This window comes from Ursus americanus, chromosome 13 (assembly GCF_024610735.1).
Source record: "Ursus americanus isolate L20-20 chromosome 13, mUrsAme1.1.p, whole genome shotgun sequence".
Taxonomy (NCBI): domain Eukaryota; kingdom Metazoa; phylum Chordata; class Mammalia; order Carnivora; family Ursidae; genus Ursus; species Ursus americanus.
In genome coordinates this window covers 65,973,336-65,996,390 of record NC_142139.1, presented here as the reverse complement: position 1 = coordinate 65,996,390, position 23,055 = coordinate 65,973,336, and the positions used below count along the sequence as shown (strand labels likewise).

The following is a 23,055-nucleotide window of genomic DNA, read 5'->3' as shown; positions in this document are numbered from 1 at the left end:
CTGTTGTTGATCCCAGTCTAATTCTTCATAGGCAACCTCTGGTTCCCACTGACTCGACCTGGAAGTATCCCCCTCTGCATCACCCCTGGTCACCCCTGTGTCTCATGGCCACTCCCCGTTCGGGTCCACATTCAAACCCACAGAGTCAGATGGGTTTCTCGCTTCAACACATTGGCCATCACTGCTGATCAAATTTGACTCGGCGCTGCTCCACCATAGTGCTTATTTGCCTCAAACTCACAGGGCCTCCCCGAATTCTCTTGCTTCAAGGCCCAAATCCTTGTCTGGTTTTCAAGAAAACCATGCAGGAGAATGTGTTGCCATCGAGCCTGGTCCTGCTGTCGTCCACGGTTCTCTCTGCATGCACGCACGAACGTGTACGCACACGCAACCACCATTTCCAGGCGGATCAACTCCCTAGCGCACAGACATACCATGCTCACTCCTGCCTTCAAACTTGGCTTTTCAAATCCTACCTTTCAAGATCCAGCTGAAGACTCCCTCCCTCCACTTTCCATTTCTCTGGAAATTCAGAGATTCCCAAGCCCTGCCGGACACACCACGCCCGTGAATTGCTAGGACATTTATAAGAATGTCATCTTGTCCTGGTAACTATTGTTTCAGGGGTATTATCCTTTTCTACCCAATCAGACCACAAGGCAGTGAGTTGTTTTCTTCAATAACCTCCATCAGACTTTGCTCAGAACTGAACATGTGGTAGATGTTTAGTGCTTCATAAACACTTCTGGACTCGTCAGCAGGTTCAGGATAAGAACTAGACATGAAACCACCCGAGAAGTCAGTGAACATTAAACCCACGTTGTTAATAATTTACTCCCTGTTCCCCTTCCCTCTCTGCTCCTCCTTCTATTTGCCCTCGCCTTTCCCTGCTTCAGTTCTCTCATATGCCTACTTCTTCCCTTCTTCCCGGAAATCATACGAGCTAATTATGACAGGTCACGGTACAGAGTGTAAAATTTTCTATTGTCTCCTCGAGATGGTGGCCATGGTTAATGCTTCTTATGCCACACCATTGCTTTTTTTTTTTTTTGAGATTTTATTTATTTACTTGAGAAAGAGCAGGACAGAGAGAGAGAGAACACAGAAAGAAAGAGAGGCAGAAGCAGACTCCTCACTGAGCAGGAAGCCCGATGCGGGGCTTGATCCCAGGACCCTGGGATCATGACCTGAGCCAAAGGCAGACGCTTAACTGACTGAGCCACCTGGGTGCCCCAATCAATGTGTTTCTATTGAGGAAGTTATGCTATAGAATACAGAGGTAAAATCATGACAAACATCTGTTACTTACTAATTTGGTGTCACTGGATAAACAATCTAACTTTTATGAGACTCATTTCTTGGGCAGGTAAAATAAGGATAAAAATACCTCATTGTAACTTTACAAAGGAACTACAAAGTTAAATAAAACAACACTTGAACAAGGGCCTAAGGATATAGAATTGGATGTACCAGACACAGAATGGATGTACGTCATGGATGACCTAGCCATTTTCATTTTAGAGAATGATCTAGAAGGGCAACATTTAAACCAGAACAACTCCTGAAAGTACAAAATTCCAGACTGTGTCAACTAATCTGAAGGAAAAGAATCATCTGGAAATCACAAACAGCCCATGATGGTTGCACAGAGCCACGCAGAGGTGAGAGGGAATCAGGGCAGGTCTGCTTCCTCTCAGGAATGATGAGGCGGAATGCAACTGTGAAAGGGAAAAAAGCAGTCCTCATACAGAGGCCAGAGCAGACGGAGGCTACCCAACAGGAGGAGGAAACCAGTCCTTGGTTTCCCACCCAAAGGAGCTAAGAAGGACCTTGAATTCCGGACAAAGCCTCTCTTTTCACTTCCTCCTGCTAATAGAAAGAGGCTCAGAAAAACCACTCCCAACTTTTCACTGCCAAGGGTCGCTTTGTTATTTTTCCCCACAGAACCTATGCTTTGAAAAACTGTAAATGAGACTGAGTAGATAAAATGCCTAACTCATTGACTAACACAGATCGGTTGTGCCATAAATGTCAGTCACGTAAAACATGTGATTATTTGTTTCTCTTCCTGTTTTTCTAAACAAAGACAGAACATCATCAGAGTTCTGAGCATCATGAGATTGGTAACCAGGGTTGCCCTAATAGAAGCAGACAGGTCTCCTATTCCTTTTCCAAAAACTTTGGAGTAGGTGAGTTTTGGAATTCAGGATTTTTCAGATTGGATAAAGATCATACAGGCTGTATATTGTACACCAGACACCACCACCGTCAGGTGTGGAACAGCACTCCACAAGCAAACACATAATCTTTCTGCAACTTAATATGTGAATATAAAATCTATATAAAATCTATAAAATATGTTCTATATTCTGAAATCTAGATTTTCACAGATCTCATAAAAATGTATAGATTCACGTGAGTGCAGATTGGGTTTTCTCCCAAATGAATTCTGATCAGGTTAAGTTTTTGGCCCTAAATTAGTAACGTAGAACTTTGCATCTTCAGAGTTTTTGAACTTAGGAATTCCAAAGAAATTGTGTACCTGTACTATTCTATGTAGTTCTTTAAAAAAGAGGTAGTCTTTTTGAAAGAGTCCATTAAGCTTTAGGAAATGTAAAAAATGGTGGGTAGCAATTTCAAAACTTACTACAAAGCTACAGTAATCAAAACAGTGCGGTACTGGCATTAGAATAATAGACATGTAAAGTGTATGGAAGAGAATTAAGAGTCCAGAAAAGAGTCAAATATCAATTGTTAATTGAATTTTGACAAGGGTGTGAGGGAAAAAATAGTCTCTTCAACAAGTGGGTCTTGGGCAGTTGGATTTCCACATACACAAGGAATGACATTGGATCCTTACCTCACACCAAATACAAAAATTAAATAAAAATGGGTCCAAAGCCTAACTGTAAGAACTAAAACTATAAAGCTGTTAGAAGAAAGCAGAGTGGTAAGTCTCTGTGACCTTGGGTTAGGAAAGTTTTCTTAGGTATCACACCAAAAACGTAAGCAACAAAAGAAAAAGTAGATAGATTGGACTCCATAAAAATGAAAGACATCTGTGTATCAAAGGACACTCGCAAGAAAGTGAAAGGACAACCCACAGACAGAATGTGAGAAAATATTTGCAAATCTTATTATCTGATAAGGGTCTAGTATCTCGAATCTATAAAGAAATCCTACAACTCAACAATAAAAAGACAATTTAGAAATGGGCAAAGGACTTGAACAGGAATTGCTTTAAAGAATATATGCAAATGGCCAGCAGGTACATGAAAAGATGTTTAGCATAGTTAGTTGTGAAGGAAATGCAAAGTAAAACCACACAGAGTAAAGCAGATTGGCAGTTGCCAGTGGTTTGGGACAGGGGAAATGAGGAGTGACTGCTAATAGGTACAGGGCTTCGTTTTGGGGTGAAAATGTTTTGGAAGCACGTACTGGTGATGGTTGCACATTACTGTCAATGTACTAAATGTTACTGAATTATACACTGTAAAATGATTAAAATGGTGAATTTTATGTTACGTGAATTTTACCTCAAAAATAGTGGGTAGACAATTATTAGCTCTTGAGGGACCTTAAGGCATCTGGAAACCTTAGAGGTTTTTTGGAATGACTAGCCAGGATGTTGGAAACACAGTAAAACGAATCTGCATGATAATTAAAATGGGTGTTGTGCTTTTTGAAAGATGTGGACAGATTTTAGGAATTCCAGGAATAGAAAGCAGAGTTCCTCCGCCTTGTCACTATTGTCATTTTGGGCTGGATACCGCCACGTGGTGGGGCTGTCTTGGGCACTGCGACAGGTTTAGCAGCATCCCCGGCCCCTACCCACTAGATGCCAACGGTGCCTCCCAGCCCGACTGGGACACTGTGACAACTGAAATTGCCTCCACATGATGTCAGATGTCCCCAGGGAGCAAAGTCACCCCTGGTTGAGAACTACCATTATGACTTCTTCAGGATGGGGATTTTACCTTCTCCCAGAGAGTCTCCTTTAAAAGAATCCACTGCTGAGATCGTCTTTAGTTATCTCCTAACGACAGTGAAATCATTAAAAAAAAAAAACCAAAACACAGCACGGTTGTTGATTGCAAAGAAGCTTCCAAAAACCTCTCTTGTTATAAGGGATCAACTACGTGATCAACTTGTAAACAGCAGGTTTCTCACTGGCAACTACATGCCCTGGCAATAAGCTAAATGTGGATAGCACAAAAAAAAAAAAAAAAAAGAAAGAAAGAAAGTTAGAGTGCAACGTTCCCTTTTCAAACCCTTTTTGGGCAAAGACTACGGCTCTGCCAGCATTCCAGAGTAATGACAGCTGATGTGCCCTTTGTCAACTTTCCCTCCTTCTCCTTTGAAAATGTGGACCTAACTCCTTCCAGAACCTTCTTTGATAACCTCTTCTCAGTCTGGAATCAGACAACATTAGCACAGAGAGCAACCTGTGCTCTAGACGCCCCTCCCCCTTCAGCAGCTGCTGCCAGGGAGGCAAGGCTGGGGACCCAGGACCCCGGTCCCCTGGCTGCTTCACCCCGCACAGCGCCACTTTTATCTGTTTCCTATCTTGGGCTTTCTGAGTACTTTATTTGAAGGTGGAGTTTCATTTGATTTCATGTGAACAAGAAGTTCTGAAGCTGAGAAGTTTGACCGCCACCGGCCCCACACGAGACCTCTTTTCTGCCAATGAGGAGCCGAAACCCAGACTTTTAATGCAGGACCAGACCACTTTCCTCTCTTCCAGGGGAAGGCAGCCAAGCAGCTGCAGCAAGATGTTACTCCACGTCTGCTGTGCCTCAGTTTCTGCTTCCCTCCATGAGCACACAACTTCTACCGTACAGGCTTGTTCTGGGAATTAAACTGATGTAATTAGTGGCACATAAGCACCACTGCTGTGGACTGAAAGTTTGTGTCCTCCTCCAGATTCATATGTCAAAGCCCTAACCCCAGTGTGAAAGTCTCTGGAGGTGGGACCTTTGGGAGGTGATCTGGGTTAGATGAGGCCATGAGGATGGGGCCCCCCATGAGGGGATTAGTGCCCCTGTGAGGAGAAGAAGGGACCAGAGCTTGTCCACACTCTGCCACGTGAGGACACAGTGAGACACTGGCCATCAGTGAACCAGGAGGAGGGCCAAGCCCCTGACCCCGCTGCACCCTGGTCTTGAACTTCCCAGCTTCTAAAACTGTAAGAAATAACTGTATGTTGTTTAAGACACCCAGTCTGTGGTATCCTGTTACAGCAGCTTGAATTGACTAAGAGAACTGTCTATCACATCAGCTACGTAAAATTACTTCATCTCTTTCTCTAGGAAGAGACTTGTTAACTCTTCCCATTATTCCATCTAAACCTCATATGGTCAGGGCCACAAGAGAAGGCTCAGCTTATGGGACTATCCAGGGGCTCTGCCACTGTCCAGCCCCATAGGAATCTTCCTCTACCTGCCTCGTCTGGAACCACAAGCTTCCATGGTGCCAAAGGAAATGGTCACGCATCGGGTTATTCTCATTTCTGCTTCACATGCTGATATCAGTGAGAGAGGTACCTAAGCCAAGGAGGCGACGTCAGTCAAGGTCAAGCTGAACTTCCTCATCCCCTAAGTTCTTAGTAACTCTCAAAGAATACACATCGATGACATTTTACATCACTGCTGAAAGACATGAGGGAAGGGCAACATCCATGAGCCAGAACCTCTGAGAAATTCCTGGAAACTACAGGTTGGTCACAAACAGCCTGAATGAAGGACTGATAAGTCCTCAGCTTATCTCAGGAAGAGGGTAAAGGTAAGATGTCTCCCAGTTGCTGCTCCGTGACGCTGCCAGGGGCTTTGAATAATGATTCTGAAAACACAAGCAGACTCAGGGATAGCTCTTCAAAGACAAATCTCAACTGTCCTCAAGCTTCTGAGAAGAGTACAATGCTGAGGTTCCCACAGGGTGGGAAGCCCCTCGCTCTTCCTAAGCAAGGTCTGCAGACAAGTAAGGCGGGATCTCAGGGACATGGATCCCAGAGAGATCCCAGATTTCCTTGTCATGCCACAAGGAAAAGATGCCACCGTACCCTCTGTGCCAAGCAAACAGGACAAACAAACTGCTGCATAAAACTGAAACCTTTTCCTTTCATCTCCTTCTTAGCTCCCTGTGGATAGACTGGTCTGTACCCTGGCAAACTTAAACTACAATAAAGACAATTCTTTTCCTTCTCCCCTTAATCTGGGTCTGAAAGATGGGCACAGGGACCCACCCAGTTCCAACCAGAGCCCACTTCATATTTTACTACCAGGTCATCCTTAATGAGGTTGAACAAAAAGGGAAGGATTACTGTTCACATGAAAAGATTCAGCTGTTCAGCAGATGAGGTGGATCTGAGAAGTCAGAGCGAAAGCCCCCCTTTCAGACAGTACTATGGAAGAAAATCTCTAAGCTGTATTGCAATGGGACAGAAGGAGCTGCTGGGTTTATAAAATGAGTATAGGCAAGAATGGCGAGAGAACAATGTGCCAATAAAATGGAGGAGGGCAGAGAGAATGTGGAGGAGACTGGGCATTACTAACACTAACTAGGTAAAATGGAACACAAATGTGAGAAACTTGACCGGAAGCCGGAGGAAGACAGTTGAAAGGATGACTAATATGAGGGGGAAAAAGCAAAAGGAAAAGGAGGACGATATAGGAGATCCAAAACATAGCTACAACGAATTCCGAGGGAAAGAGTGAAGCAGAGGAAAGTGAGCACTGAAGAAGTTATCTTTAAATGCAGGACAAAAAAATCTGCAGTGGGTTCCAGGCAATAGCAATGAAAATTGCCCCTAAACCAGCAATTTCCAGGAGACTTTTTTTTAATTTGACTGGAAAAAAAAATTCTATCAACATCTTGGCTAGAAAATATATACATATACAAAGAGAATACTTGACAAAAAAAACACAAAACAAAACAAACAATAGTCAAGTTGACCTCAAGTCATTTATAAAGTGTTAAATACCATGAAACACAGGAGTAATGACAGTATTTTGAAATAAAAAAAATATATGTATATAATTCAAGTTCCTTACTCAGAGAAGCTGCTGTCTGTGTGTTTAGGCGCAAGCATGTAAGGGCTTAGAAAATGTGTTTTGCTTAAGTCTTCACTGAAAGATTTTATTTGGTGTTATACTCTGCTTTAGTGTAATAGTAAATATTTTAAACCTTATGAACCATGCAGGCTCTGTAGCAACTCCTCAAGTCTGCCGCCACCATAGCATGGAAGCAGGCATGGGGGATTTGTAAGCCAATGGGCACGGTTGTGTTCCAATAAAACTTTATTTACAAAACCAGGCCAGAGTTACACATGGTAGACAAAGCAAAATCCCGAGCTTGTGAGTGAGTAAATCACAGTATATAATAAGAGGACAATTAGTATTACTAAATTAAATTATAGAAAGACACAAAAGCAGGGTAGATAATGCAATCATTTAATAGCAATAATCTAAATTTAAATGTGAAATTCTATTAACCCAAAGATGTGAGTTTCAAGAAGAAAAGAAAATCCAAGCATGCTTAACTTGGCTTCCCTTACATGGGCAAAGGTACTGATAGAAGTTGTGGTAGGAAAGAACCAAAGGTTAAAAAAATGCTTTTGAAAAGCTCTAAAAAAAAAGAAAGAGAGAGAGGGAGAAAAGAAAAGCTCTAACGAACTTCTTGTAGAAATAAAAATAGGAGACAACCTTTCCAAAACATTGCAGAATTAAAAAGCAAAGAAAATAAATGGTCCAATTTGCAAGAGACAGAAAACAAAGAAAAGGAAGCAAGCATAAAGCCAGAAAGCATAAAGCAAGAAGGCAAACACCAAACTAAATATATCTGTTACAATCACTGGAAATTAGTTAAATTCTTACTGAGAGACAAATACCCAGATCAGACGCTTATACTATAAAAAAATCTATGTGATACAAGATACACAAGCTGGTACATAAAAAGACAGGCAAAGGTATGTTGGCAAATGCAAACAAAAACATATTAAAGATTACAGTATTAATTTTTTTAAATGTGCATATCAAGGAAAAATAAATCGGACAAAAAGTCTGTCTTTAATGAAAGATATTATCGACTCAGTCTTTTAAGTATCAAGCAACTGCACCAACATATGTAAAGCAAACCTGTTAAAAATTTAAGAATAACTGGAGAATTATTTCCAGTAGCTGTGGGAAGATTTAACCATACCTCTCTCAATATTTGACAAAGTAGATAATGGATAAAGATATAGAATGGTAAATTAGGAAGGTCTTAAAAATTCCACTATTAAAGTTTAGTTAACAGATACCTATTAAATATGAAATCTATTAAATATACTAATTATTGATCATCTATTAAGTCATAAAGAAAACCTCAATAAATTCCATAAGCTAGAAATTACTTAGTGCACATTTTCTGACCACAATGTAGTAAATCTGAAATTGATTTTTAAAAGTGGGGGATTTAAGACACCAATTATTTTCAAATTAACAAACAATAAGAACATCGCAATGAATCTTCTTCTGTCTGCACAGGACAAAGGGAACATTAAAAGGGGGAAGATGGAGCAACTAAATGAGAGCACTGCTTCGCAAAACAAAGGGCAAGGAGCTCAAGTTTGCTTGAAGGAAAATGTACAGCTTTGACTGTTTTGAATCTTTGACAAGAAAGAATTAAAATACATGAAACCGACATTCTGTGCAAGGTAATTTTAAAAAGGGCAAAATATAACCAGAAAAAGAAAAAGAAAGAAATTTCTAACGATTAAATTATTGCACTGGAAAACAGATTAAAACAATCAATACATCCAGGACTAGGGTTCCTTGAAAAAAATAGTAAGACAGACAATCTTCCAGGATATCTCGGTGAAGGCAGAAAAAAGAAAACAGAAGCGCATGATGTGGGAAATGAGATAGAATAGAAATGAAAAATTAAAGAATTTCCTGTAGAATTCTATACAAAAATGTTAAGCCTCAATGAGAAGGAAAATGGAAAATAAGAAAACAAAGATTATCAAATCTGACAATCAGAATAGACCACTATCCATGGAAGAAATAGAAACCAGTCTCCAAGAATTGCATCCATAAAAGGAGCTGTGCCCAAATGTTTTATGGGCAAGTTCTTTCAAACCTTCAAAGAACACATAATTCTTATGCTATTTAAACTGTTAGAGATTGTAGAAAAAAATGAAAAGTGTCACAGTTGGCTTTATGATGTTAACATAAACTTGGGGGGCGCCTGGGTGGCACAGCGGTTAAGCGTCTGCCTTCGGCTCAGGGCGTGATCCCGGCGTTCTGGGATCGAGCCCCACATCAGGCTCTTCCGCTATGAGCCTGCTTCTTCCTCTCCCACTCCCCCTGCTTGTGTTCCCTCTCTCGCTGGCTGTCTCTATCTCTGTCAAATAAATAAATAAAATCTTTAAAAAAAAAAAAAACATAAACTTGGTACCAAAATGTAACAAAAACAGCATAATAAAATAAAACAATACGTTCACTTTACATAGAAATACAGATGCAATCCAGAAATAAGACATTCGGTATAACACAGTAGAATAAAAAAGAATAATGCCACTGATCAAGATAGAATTTATTCCAAGAATACACGGACAGGTTAATGTTACGAAATAAAATTTATCAGACCTCAGTGTCAATGAAAAAAGTGGAGAGTGATGGGTAGCAAAAAAGGAACACCTGGTAAAATTAAAAATTCAGTTTTGATAAGATGTTCTATAAACTATAGAAAGATACTGCCTTGATATGATGAAGTGTATTGATCTAAAACCAACAACGAGTGCCATACGTAATGTTGAACCACCCAAGTAGCATTTCCCAAATCCACTACTGTAATAGTTTTCTAGGACACATTAGTTAAGTGTGATGAAAAGTACAGTGTAAACAATAGTTCAAAAGCAGTTAAGGAAATGAATGAGCAACATGTCATATGTCTTAACAGGAGGACTTGGCATGATAAAGATGTCACTTTTCAAATTAATATATACATCCTAAAAATGTATGATTAACATGTGACAGGATCTGTGTGTGGTGCGGGTCAGTGGAGGACAGGTTTTTTCTGGAAAAATGAATGTGCAAGGATGGGCAAGATATGTGCAAGATAATTTTGAAAAAGAATTTTCATCCAGGGACCTTAAACCAGAAAATGTTAAAATGTATTATGAAACCACAATAATTAAAATAATGTATAGAAATGTCAAATCACTATGATGTACATCTGAAATATATATATTTATTATATTATATTCTAATATATTATTATACATATTATGCACAAAATATATAATATGTTGTATTATATTTATATTACAAATATTATATAACTATTACATATAAATATGATATGAATATATTATATGTCGATCATACTACAATAAAAAAAGAATAAAAATTTTTAAGTGAAAAAAATAAAATAGTGTCGCACCAATGCTTGAGCAGAGAGATGTAAATTATGGAACAGAAGCGGGAGTCTCAAGATTCTTTTTAATATAACAAAGGTGGTTTTCAAAATAGGACAGGAAAGGATAGATTATTCACTAAATCTTTTAAGACTATCTGGCTAACCATTTCAAAATAGATATGGTTAGACATCACCTACCAAAATACAAAAATAAATTCCAGATAGATTACGAATGATGTCCTAAAAGAACTGGGGGAAAATAGAGGTTATTTGACTGGCATCTTTCCAAGCATCCCTGGGAAGGCACAATTCATAAAAAAATAGATTAAAATATGTGACTATATAAAAATGGTAAATGCCCATATATTTGCAAAAAACACAAAAACAACAAAATGTGAAAAAACCCAATGGAAGCATAGTTGCTAAATATGTGCGAGAATTATATTAAATACTCCTCATCTTTATTCCTTTTTTAGTAAACCTCTCTGTCTCTCTGTCTGCAATCCATTTGCCATTTCACAGAAGGTGAACACCACCCTGGGAAGGAGGAGGACAAGATTCAGAGAGATGTCCCATTTAGCCAAAAAATGGAACCAAATGTCTTCCCCATTTACCTTCTACAGGTGTACTGTGGGGGGAAATGGGGAAGGAGGTGGTGGAAAGAGGCATCTGGGTGTTTGTTCTGAGCTCCTCTCAATAAGGACCTCAAGGCATTTAAGATAAAGGTGGGAGTGAAGGTGATTTTTCCCACTCTCCATTCTGGGGATCTTGGAGATGCCACATGACAGTTACGGCATCATGAAAGTTACAGCCAGCACGGCTGGGCAGAGAGCAAATGCAGTCAACATGCCTGTGTGGTGTGGTGTTTATGATGTGTGTAGTGGTATAGTGTGCATGGTCTGTGTGGCGTGTGTGGCATAGTGTGGTATGTGTGGTATCTATGGTGTGGTGTGTGTGGTATGGTGTGGTGTGTGTGGTATAGTGTGGTGTGTGTAGTATGGTGTGGTGTGGTGTGTGTGATACGGTGTGGTGTGATGTGTGTGGTGTGGTATGGTGTGGTGTGGTGTGTGTGTGGTATGGTGTGTGGGGTGTGTGTAGCGTGGTGTGGTATAGTGTGTGTGATACGGTGTGGCGTGGTGTGGTGTGTGTGGTATGGTGTGTGGGGTGTGGTGTGTAGGATGTGGTGTGGTATGGTGTATGTGGTATGTGTGGTGTGTGTAGTGTAGTGTGGTGTAGTGTGTGTGGTATGGCGTTGTGTGGTGTGGTGTGTGTGGTGTGTGAGTGGTATGGTATGGTGCAGTACGGTATGTGTGGTGTGTGTGGTGCAGTAGGTGTGTGTGGTATGTGTAGCGTGGTGTGGTGTGTGTGGGTTATGGTGTGTGGAGTGTAGTAGTGTGTGGTGTGGTATGGTGTATGTGGTGGGTGTGGTGTGTGTAGTGTGGTGTGTGTGATATGGTGTGGTGTGATGTGTGTGGTGTGGTATGGTGTGGTGTGTGTGGTGTGGCATGGTGTATGTGGTGGGTGTGGTGTGTGTAGTGTGGTGTGGTGTAGTGTGTGTGATATGGCGTGGTGTGATGTGTGTGGTGTGGTATGGTGTGGTGTGTGTGGTGTGGCATGGTGTATGTGGTGGGTGTGGTGTGTGTAGTGTGGTGTGGTGTAGTGTGTGTGATATGGCGTGGTGTGATGTGTGTGGTGTGGTATGGTCTGTGGGGTGTGGTGTATATGGTGTTGTGTAGTGTGTGTGGTGTGGAAGGAACCCATGGGGCTCTCCATGCCTTGAGACAGGGGTGAAACATTGCTGAGGATTTTAGCTCAGGAGCAAGAAGTGATCAGGGGAGCTCTAGGGACAAAGTGACTTCCTGGCCAATGGCAACAGAGCAGTTATCTCCCCAGCCAGGAACGGACGGAGTCACAGGCAAACCTTGAGGGTCTGAAGTCCCAGGGAGGACTGTGTGGAGCTGGGTCATCAGGTGGGACAAGGGGCCCACAACAAACAGCCTCAACTCATCAGGGGACAAAAGCATGGTCTGGGAACTAGTGTTTAGTCATTAGACTACACCACCCTCCCCAAAGCAGGACACTAAAATTCACACTTAGGGGTAGCCAAGGGTCCTAATTTCCTACCCACAAACCCAAGAGATCGTGTGAGCCCCTGGACCTGGTCAAAAACGTAGCGGGCAAATCTGAAAGGCTTGTGTTACTTCAAAGAGGCTAAGTTTATAAAGACGCTGCTTAAATGATGGGATCAGGCTGAGCTTATTGGATTTGACTAACTGTGTGTGTGAGTGTGTGTGTGTGTGTGTCTATTTCCAAGGAGTTCATGAAAAAGATCACATCGCTTTCTGGAAAATAAAGAAGCTACATTTTCTCAGCAACATCTGATTATAGCATGAGAAAAAAACTGGCAACCCAGTATATACTATAAATAAGTGATTAATATCTTCAATGTATAAAATGAGCTTACAAATAGAAAAGAAATAAAAATAAATGGGTTTATAAAAAGCGGCCAAAATGCACAGACAAGCAATTTCACATTACAAAAGACGAAATATAAATGACTAATAAGAATACAGGGGGAAGTTTTTCAAATAGCAAAGAAATATGCAATTTAAAAAGGAGGAGCCACGATGCAAACGTCCAGCTGGCAAACCAAATAGCGCTAAAATACAGCGAACCTGCTGGACAAGGAAGGTAGGTCCTCCCAACCGGTGTGAAACCACGAGGCAACAAAACACAGCAATGCCTTCGTCCTTAAGTGCTGTCTCCTTCAAAGTAATGACTTGCCTGTCTGTAGCCTGATTTGAAAGAGTCAGCTCTTGCTCAAAGCATTGTTGGAACTCATTCTAGATGTTTTCTGAGCCTGCAGCACATTCTTTGGAATATGACGGTAAATCTTCATTGACAGTTTCGTCTCGTGGAAAGAGCCAGAATTAATTTAAAGCCAAGTCTGCTTATACTATTTGTGATCAGAGAAAGGTTTCCTCATAAATCTGCTCTGGAGGCAATGACAAAGAGGCATTTCGGAACCATGTAGCAGCTCACGGAAATAACTCTTTGCCACCACAGGTTAGAAGGATCGTACTTGGCAGCACATCTCTCACCTGTCCGGTTAAAGGTCTCCCACTGGCCTGTCCACAGTCCTCTTTCCACGAAGCCTTTGACAGTCGAAATATAGGCTTGGTCACATCACCCTTGTTCCTGGTCAAAAACTCATAAAATGGCTCTAAATGCATCGTTGGCCTGGCTCCTCTCTCTCCAGCTTCATTCGTCACCAGCTATTTCATAGACCTTCAGTTCTGGCCCCGCCAGTTGTCTGGAAAATCCTCATGGACATCTGGCTAAACTTGTTGGAGTACTTGCTCATTCTGTTCCCCTCCTCACTCTTTCCGCCACCGAACATCTCCCCATCCTGTGCATCTTGGCTCAAAGGTCAAGCCCACCTTTGCAGCAAGCCTTTTCTGCCCTCCCTGCTCAGGGTCTTTCTTATCCACAGTTTATGTTTTCAAGGCACCACCTACATCCTCTTCACGCTACACAGTTTGTATTTTTTAATCAGACATTATCTGATCCAAAGAGATTAGAAGCCTGCAGGAAGGCGAGGACCCAGACTCTTTTTACTTGGTGCGTGGCATAAAGTCCAGCATACCGGAAGTCCTCAATAAATAACTAGCAGATAAAGAGAATCTGATATGCTTGGGAGGTAGATGTGCCACAATATGGTCAGAATAGTCCTCCCTCCGTCTGTGTGTCTGCCACTCGCCCATCAGGACATCAAGCTATGTCCTTCCCCCTTGCACCTACATGGGCCTTGTGGCTTGCTTTCACTGCAGCATGGGACAGCAGTGACATTGGGACAGGTCTGGGCCCAGCTCTTCAAAGGCCTGGCAGCGTCTAGGGGTGCCTGGGTGGCTCAGTCACTTAAGCATCGGACTCTTGGCTTCCGCTCAGGTCATTATCTCCGGGTTGCGGGATCGAGTACCGTGGGGGGCTCTGCACTCCTCAGGGAGTGTGCTAAAGATTCTCTTTCCCTTTCTGTCTCCCTCTACTTCTCCCCTTGCTCATGCTCATGCTCTCACTCTCTCTAAAATAAATACTTAAATCTTGAAAGCAAGCAAGCAAGAAAGATGGTCTACACCAATGGAGGAGAGAGGCCACCAATTCTGAGATCCAGCCTCAGTGGTCAGATGCACTGGGCCTTGACTCATCCCTGCCCCACAGAATCATAAGTTATAAAACAGTTGTTGCTTTAGGCCACTATGTTTTGGGATAGTTTGTGGTACAGCCAGAGTAACTGAGAAACTGGCCTCCTATCTTAAAATCATAACGGCTCTTAAATTATCTTCACACCATTACCTCTAAGAGGTCAACCTTCTCCGTTAAGAATCAGGGGCCTGATCCCTTTGTGTCTGTAGCAAAGCAACCAAATGTCTGGTTATTTGGGGCATCCATAAGAATCAGAGTCATTATATGTCATTTATATGGCATTACCTACACTTGCCCTTCTTTCTTGCCATGTCTCTCACATCCCCATCTGAAACTTTGCTATGCATTTCATTGTGCGGAGTTCCAGCTCCATTAGGGTAGGGATTTTTTTCTTGTCTTTTTCTCCAACGTTTCCCTAGCTTTCTGGCACATAGTAGATGCTCAATGAAACTTTGCTGAATGAATGAATCATTCTTTGTCCCCCTGCTTCTACCCGATAAGCCCCTTGCCAGCTCTGCCTTCCCTCAAACACCCCATTTTAAAACACATTCTCCCTCCTCACTACTGCATGGTCTGCTATCTTTTTAATTTTAACATAAATATCAAATATTCTATATCCACAGGAGCCACAGCTCAGCCCAAGGCTACCTCCTTTGACTCAGAGTTAACAGCAATGACTAGGTCCAATAATAATGCCAATTTTGTACTGCAATCAGAGAACCTGAGTTCAGACACACTCCGATGCGTTCAGTAAATGTTGCCCCCTTCATCCGTTTCTTTCTGATGTGCTCTTTCTCAGACCTCCAACAGCATCTACACATTACCTATGTCAGTAATGGTCTGCAAGTCACATACATGCTGATAAAATTCGCATTTATGGCCATTTACTCTCTGCTAGGCTCTGTGCCAGGCAGTCGATCTGTATAACACGTCCTATTTTATGAAAAAGAAAGCCTAGCTTTCAATCTCAGACCACCACTTTTCCCACCCATCGCAATGACTCTGGAACTGGAAGGCTCTAGACCAAAGGATGAAATAAGCAAAGGTGATGCACACCCCTTAGGCCCTGGAGCTCCCCCCGAGACACATTTTTCACCCTTCCTTTTTTCACATGCTGAAGGCACACACACTTTCCTATTCTCCCTCTTCAGCTCCATGATCAAAACCCGGCTTTTCAAAACATTCACTCCAAGATATCAATGACTGGTAACAGCCTCAGAGGTGACACCCCTCCCTACAAGGGGTCTGACTTTCCACCAAACGCTGAGGATGCCAAAAGAAAACAAGACTTGAGAGTGGGCAAGTCAGATTTCTACTAGCAATCACACCATTCAGGCCTGCAGTCATCCTGGCTTTGATGGGAGGAGCGGGGAGGAGGGAAGCGTGGGGGCGGCGAGGAGCCCTCTCACAGGGTAGAGGGGCGGCCTTCGGCCATGACAGAGTGCTCACTCACTATCCTGGGCCGGTTCCTACACGTGTGGGTGCTTTGCTTCTCAGCTTTCTATACCACACGCATCCCTGCCTGGCTTAGTTTCTAATCTCACTGTTTTCTGACAGCCTAGCTCAGGCTGATAATCTCTTCATCCCGAGAGAGTACTTGTCATACTTAAGAGCTTCTGTCTGGTGTGTATGTAATATAATGGCATATTTATTCTTCTGTTCACATTTTGCATGAAAAATGTACTTAAGACAGTTACTAAAAACAAATAACATCTCACTGATGGCCCCGAGAAGTAGTGTAGGCTTCAAGTCCCTGCTCAGTCAACACTGGTACTTCTAGAAGTTTCCACAGTGACCTCCAGACACAGTGAACTGTGATATTCCTTTGCACTTCTAATACTACTTCATAAGCTTGTGATAACTGTTCCTAATTTGTTTCCTTAACTAGATTGTGACGCCCTTGAGGGCAGGGAATGTGCTTTATTCATCTTTTTGTTCTAACTCAGTGCCTGGTACTTATTATACAGTCAATAAATCCCAGAAGAAATAGTCTCTTGTTCATTTGGTGGCATGAAGAAACTGTGAACCACAGATCCTGGTAGGTTTGGGGACCTTTTGCCTACTGAGCAGCCTGGTCAGACTGCCAACAGTACGTTTTCAACTTCCCTCCTGCCGCACTGCATTATTAGGATTTAAAGGAGGCCCAGCGATTCTGGGTGCTCCTGTCTTACCACAACTTCCTGCCGCTGTAACCTTTCACCTCAATGTTACTAATTCCCCAGGAGAGCAGATCTAAGAGGTAGGCCATGGTTAAACCAGAGTTCCCCTTTATCTACCATCTGAATCTGTAAGACTCCTAATCTGTTCCAGTTTATGTCCCTGCATAACCATATGTCTTTACTGTGGTTCCTACGTATGACCAGTCATCATCAACGTTCCCCGTAATCCTCAGCCTCTTAGCCGTTAGGGAGTCACACACAACCTTCTTGACAGTTCTTACTTTCAACTTATGACTATAAATCTCAAATATGTCCTTAGGACTTTCTGGTGACTCTACTAAATTTCCATAATCTATTTACTCTCTCGCCTCGAAGGGTAATATTTCACATCTTCCTTTGCTCCTCAAACCAACATCATTTTCTATTCCTCCCTCACTTGTAGCTGACGATCTTGCTTTTTATTAGGTTGAGGGCATAAATATATTCCAAAGAGATGATTACCTCTCCTCCTCCATATCTGCGGCTTCTGTGCTTATAGACCCTGGCTTCTCCCTCACTTCTCAGCACTCCACTTGGGCACTTAATCCCACCTCCTACCTCACCTATACCATCAGCAACTCTATTCCACTGTTCCGTCAGAATATAAACATGGTATCCTATCTCCGACCTTAGGAAATTCTTTCTAGATCCTTCCAGCTATCCTCTGTTTCCCTGCTCATCTAGGAAAACCTTTCCCAAGAGTTGTCTCTTTTCACTGTTCCCACTTCTTCATCTTTCATTTTCTCTAGGAAGCACACAGTCAGGCTTTTGTCTCCCTCACTCCACTGAGACTATTATCCTCAGCGGATGTCCTCTTATCACCAAGGACCTCCACATGGCCAAGTCCAATCCTGATTCCCAGCCCTCCTCTGACTGGGCTGAGCAGCTGCCTGTGACACAGCTGAATACTCTTGCCTTCTCAAAACATTTCCATTCGGCTTTGAGAACAACGCAGTCTCCTGGTTTTCCTCCTAACTCCCTGGCCGCTCTTTCTCAACTTCTTCTGCTAGTTGGTTCTCCTCCTCTTCCCAGCCCTCAAATACCAGAATGCCCCAGATTCAGTTCTTATCTCTCTTTTCTCTCCATATGCCCCTCCTTGTAGATCCGTCCACTTCTGTGGCTTTAAATATGTTGATGTGTCCCCAGTTTACATGGTAACCCAGCTGCCCCTCGTAGCTCCGAACTCACATATCTAGTTGCCACTTGGCATCTCTACTTAGATGTTGAATAGACACTTCTCAGAGTGGCTACAAAAAAGAAACACTTGTGCTTCCCACTTCTGCCAGCCCCTAACAACCCCATCATCCTCTAGTTTTCCCAGTTTCAGCCAAATGTACTACTGTTTACCCTGGTGTTTAGGCCCCAGACCCGGAAGTCATCTTTAAGTCCTCTCTTCTTTTCTCATACCCTGTGCCCAAACTTGTCAGCTCTACCAGTGAAATGAGAGCTGAATGTGATCACTTCTCACCACCCCACCGTTTCACCCAAGTGCTAGGCATCACAACCTTTCCAACCTTGGCTGCTCTAACAGCTTCCCAACCGGTCTACCTGCTTCCACAGTCATCCCCCCACATAGGCCACTCTCCACGCAGCAACCAGAGTGATCCTTTAAAAATATAAAACAAGCCACTCCCCTCCTAAACCTGTCTGATTGGATGGCTTCCCGTTGCAATTGGAATAATACGCAAATTCCACTCAGGCCTAAAAGACCCACATCGCTCTGACCTAGTGCATCTTCACAACCCGTTTTCGAACTTGTCTGCCCATGCATTCTCTGTAGTTCAGCCACGCTGACCTCTTTGTTCTGCCTTGAACAGGTCAGGCTCTTTCCTATCTCTGGATTTGCCGTCCCTCTGCCCAAAAGGCCCTTCCAGACTTGGCAAGGTTTGCTCCTCACTTCAGTTAGGTCTCTGCTCTAATATCTCCTCTTCAGAGAGAACTCCTCTCACCACCCACCCCATTGCCCTATAAATCTCTATCCTCTTATCCTGTTTACTTTTATTATAATGCTTAGTAATCCTTGACTTCTTAAGGTGTATATATTTGTTTGTCTATCTTCCCTAAAAGAATGCAAACATTTTACTGGCAAGGAGTTTGCTGCCTTGTTCAGACTATGTGTCTAGAACAAGTGCTCACTATATACTTGCTGAGCACAGGGATGCACGAATCAACTTCAGGAGGAAGTAAGAGATGAGATGCAGAAAGACAGGGAAGCAGTGGCTCAGGTAGAGCATTATTTAAATAAATTTAAAGCTGTGATGTACTTCCAGGAACGGAGTCAGCAGTAATGATGGGCAGGCACAATGGGAAGCCAGCTAGTAGCCTCAGAAGGGCCTCTCAAGCAGCCCCGTTAGATAGAAATTTCTGCAACGATGAAAATGCTCAATGTCTCTGCTGTCCCCAATAGTAGCCACTGGCCATGTGTGGCTATTGAGCACTTGAACTTTGGCTAGTGGGAATGAGGGACTGGATATTAATTATCTTTAATTTTAATTCGCATTAAAAAGCCACATGTGGCTGGTGGCTATGGTATTAGCAAAGCTCTAAAACCTGAAGACTCTCTTCCCCCCACTTGGGATTTCAGAATAATAATGTATTCCTCACTGAGTTGTGGAGAGGATGAGTGAAATAAAGAGCCTGGACAAACTAATTTTGAGTTGGCCCTCAAAAACTAATAGCTGCTATTATGACACAGAGTTGCAAATTAAAGTACTTTAAATGCATGTCACTTAAATTTGGCTCTAAAGGGCCAGAAACGAACTTTTATTAATTTTTATCATAATTTTGTTGTTTAATAGAGTTAGTGGACAACCAATATGTGGGTCTATATTTGAGCTCACAAACTAAAAATAGAAAACAACCATTTTGGGATCTCATGAAGGCCTTTCAGAGATAGATGACTATTCCAAGTGGATCAGCTTGCTGATACTTACAATGAGCTAATTAGCTTTGACAATAGCTAATATGGCATTTGCAAAAATCGGATTTGTAACAGTACTGTATTATTTTCAAACAGTGTCATCTGCAACTTCCAGAATGATCTTGGGTAAGAGTACTGTTTGTTTTATACTATTAAAATAAAGAGGAAAGTATTTACTTATTGGAAACATTATGTTGAATTTTCTAAAGCTTAAATTCGTTTGGACATAAAAATCACCTTTTTTTTTTTCTTGTCAGTGGCTGGCCACACTTTCTTCCATACTGAATCCAGAAAATAAAATTAACACAGATATAGAACATAAGCAGACCATTATGACTAACCCTTAGGAATAATCTAATCTAATAATAAAATTACACATTTGTTCAGAATAAGTATGGTGCTTATTTTTAGGCCAAGAGAATTTGCAGCCCATAGCAGCAGAGGTGAAAGTGGCATTCCACAGCCCTGCCTAAGTGTGTGCTGGAGACTCTGAGACTCCAAAGAAGAGGGATCTATTTAAATTAAACGCATGCTTAAAGGCATTAAGAAAAGTTGACGTTCTTATTAAGGAGACCAATTAATCTGTTGGAAGCCACTTTACAGTAGTTGAAAAAGTGCCCTAGGACATAGTAATATAAATGAGACTGCGAGAAGAAAGGGAACTAAAATGCACTTTTCCACAAGGGAGCATTTTCCTAACTGACCCCACACCGGCTTTGCTCTTTGAAATGCAGATCCTTTTTCCCCCGTCCCCCACCCTTTACTGCGAGTCTGGGGTAGCAGAGGGTAACAGAATGGAGATCCCTAAATACCAAGGTCGGGTGTTTAAAGACTTACCAATGGGCATCACTAAGAAAAAAGGCAGCCAGCAGAGGACGAAGCAGCCGACCACGATGCCCAGTGTTTTGGCCGCTTTCTTCTCCCGGGAAAACTTGAGGAGCCTCACGGAGAAGTGCGTCTTGTTCTTGGCGCTGGACACCCCGGTGCCTCCTACTGGGACATTTTTCCGATGGATGCGGAGCGTCACCTGCTCCGAGTCCGACTTGTCGGTCTTGAGGCCAGACTTGAGGCCCCTGCTTTCCCTCTTGGCCACAACGTAGACCCGGCAGTACATGACCAGGATGATGGTCAGTGGCACGTAGAAGGAGCCCAGCGCGGAGAAGAGCACGTAGCCCGGCTCCTCGGTGATCTGGCAGATGGTCTCGTCCTCCGGGGCCGGCTGCCTCCAGCCAAAGAGAGGCCCAATGGAGATGACGAGGGAGAGAGCCCAGACACAGAGCAGAGCCATGAGACCCCTCTTCTGGGTGACGATGGTGGGGTAGCGCAGCGGGTAGCTCACACCTATATAGCGGTCGATGGAGATGATGCAGAGTCCCATGATGGACGCGGTGCAGCACAGGACGTCCACCGCCGCCCAGATATTGCAGAAGACTCTGCCAAAGGCCCAGTAGCCCAGGATCTCGAAGATAGCTGAGAAGGGCAGCACGGTGGAGGTGAGCAGGAGGTCGGCCACCGCCAGGTTGACGATGTAGTAGTGAGTGACCGAGTGCAGATGCCGGTGGCAGGCCACGGAGAGGATCACGAGGATGTTGCCCAGCACGCCGAAAATGATGAGGCCCCCCAAGATCACCCCGAGCAGAATGGCCTTGGATATGTTCACCGGTGCCGGCGGGTGGGTGCAGTTGGAACTGTCGGAGGCATTTCCAGAGAGAAACACCATGGTCTCAGCCGGGGCCGGCGAGGTCCGGCTCTCGAGAGCCACCCCCGGGCGAGGGCGGAGGCGGAAGCGAGGGAGCAGAGTCAAAAGGTCTCGGCTCAGGGGAGCCTTGCCCGCTGGGGTTAGCTGGGGGTGAGAGATAGCGCGCGGGTGGGAAGCAACCCCGGCCTGCCGTGCAAACCCTCAGAAAGCCACGCAAAGGGGCAGGGCGTTAAAGGCGACATGGCCAGGGGCGCGCGGGGCTACCCACGGACCCTACCCACCCGTTGCGCTGGCCTCCGGCCCTAACTCCCTTTCCTACCCGAGGCTTGGCGCGAAGCTCGAGGAGGCACGTTGGAAAATGCGGTCGCAGAATTACAGGGGCCCGCTTTTGCGTACTGTCTGATCCGTCCTGGTTAGAAGATGCAGCATTCTGCACGTAATCTGGAATTCAACAGTCCAGCGCCAGTCTCCCCGCAAACCACAATCAAGTACCGCTTTGCCGTCGACTCTCAAAAGCGGGCACCTCTGGCATCTGGGCGCTTCTGCCGGCCCGCAGTTACCCAAGGGTGACTGACCCGCGGTGGACTCTTGCTAGATCCAGCTTCTCCGCGCGCAGGCCGGGGGAAGTGGGTATGAAACATTGGCCAGGACCGAGGCGTTTGCCGGGCGTTGTTTGCTTGCGTCTTCCTGAAAGAGCGCAAAGAGAAAGGCGGAGTATATACCAGGCGCCCCGGAGAGCGAGGCCAAAGCCGGCTCGACGGACCGTGGGCGGTGGCTGGGAGCCCCGCCGACTCTGCGGTCCCGGAGTGGCGTGCCCTGCCGCAGCACAGGCGGCGCGCGAGCGGACCGCGCGCAGTGCCCCGGCCGCGGAGAACCTGCCCTGGCGCGCGGCCCGCAGCCTCTGGCCGGCTCCAAGATCCGAAGCAAACAAACCCCAAGCTGCAGCGGCCAATTACGAGCGGCCGCACAGCGAAATTAAACCCCGCGAAGCTCGCTAGGCGGGACTGCGGCTGGCTTGTGTGTGCCGCGCAGATCCGAGTCGGTGAAAACTGGCGGTTGCCATTTGAACAGGTTGCTTCGCAGCCACCTGGAGGGGGCGGCCTGGGAGAGGGAACCGCAGCGACCCGGGGACCTCAGGCCCGCCAGTGCCACGCGCACGTTCACGCCGGAGGAATTCACACTTGGGTGTGCGGTGCCCGCCGGTCTGTCGATCAGCCAAATCGGCTTGAGAGCCAGGTCCCGAGCAGAGCCTGGCGGGGCCCGAGGGCTGAACGCTACCCAGGTCGGTCCAGGAGCACTTTTCAAGCAGCAGGATCGGCGGTGCCGGAAGGCTTGAGCCTTGAGCCACACCCGGACGGGCTGCGCGGGTGCAGGCGAAGCTGTGGGGAGGGCAAGCGCTACTCTGCAGAAGGGGCTTTGCAAGTGGCGGTCACTGCGAATTTGGTTAGGCTTAAAAATCAAGCGGAAAGGGGACGCTTCGGTTTTCTGGGCTGGGGGCCGTGGTCTGTGTGAGAAACTTAGGTTTCTACGGCTGCGAGCCGACCCACAGGAACTCAGGCAGGAATGCGAGGAGTGGGGACCCATCTTGCTTTCTAAGGACTCTGGCTGGGGTCGGGCCCAGAGCCCGGACCCTAGAG

General features: G+C 44.5%; 1 protein-coding gene across 7 annotated transcripts in view; it reads right to left on the bottom strand.

Moving 5' to 3' along the window:
- Nucleotides 1–22,186, bottom strand: part of ADRA1A (adrenoceptor alpha 1A) — a 107,699-nt gene extending 85,513 nt beyond the window's left edge. For 6 of the 7 annotated variants that reach the window (XR_015726540.1, XR_006775650.2, XM_045774109.2 and 3 more), the window contains exon 1: nucleotides 20,557–22,055. Coding sequence is in view for 5 of the 7 variants with exons in the window: in XM_045774109.2 (XP_045630065.1) it covers nucleotides 20,557–21,439 (883 nt within the window). In the remaining 2 variants the exon portion in view is untranslated. Of the gene's footprint in view, nucleotides 1–20,556 lie in introns of all 7 variants that reach the window. The other variant, XM_045774108.2, reaches the window with a different exon arrangement.
- Nucleotides 22,187–23,055: the final 869 nt, after the last annotated feature.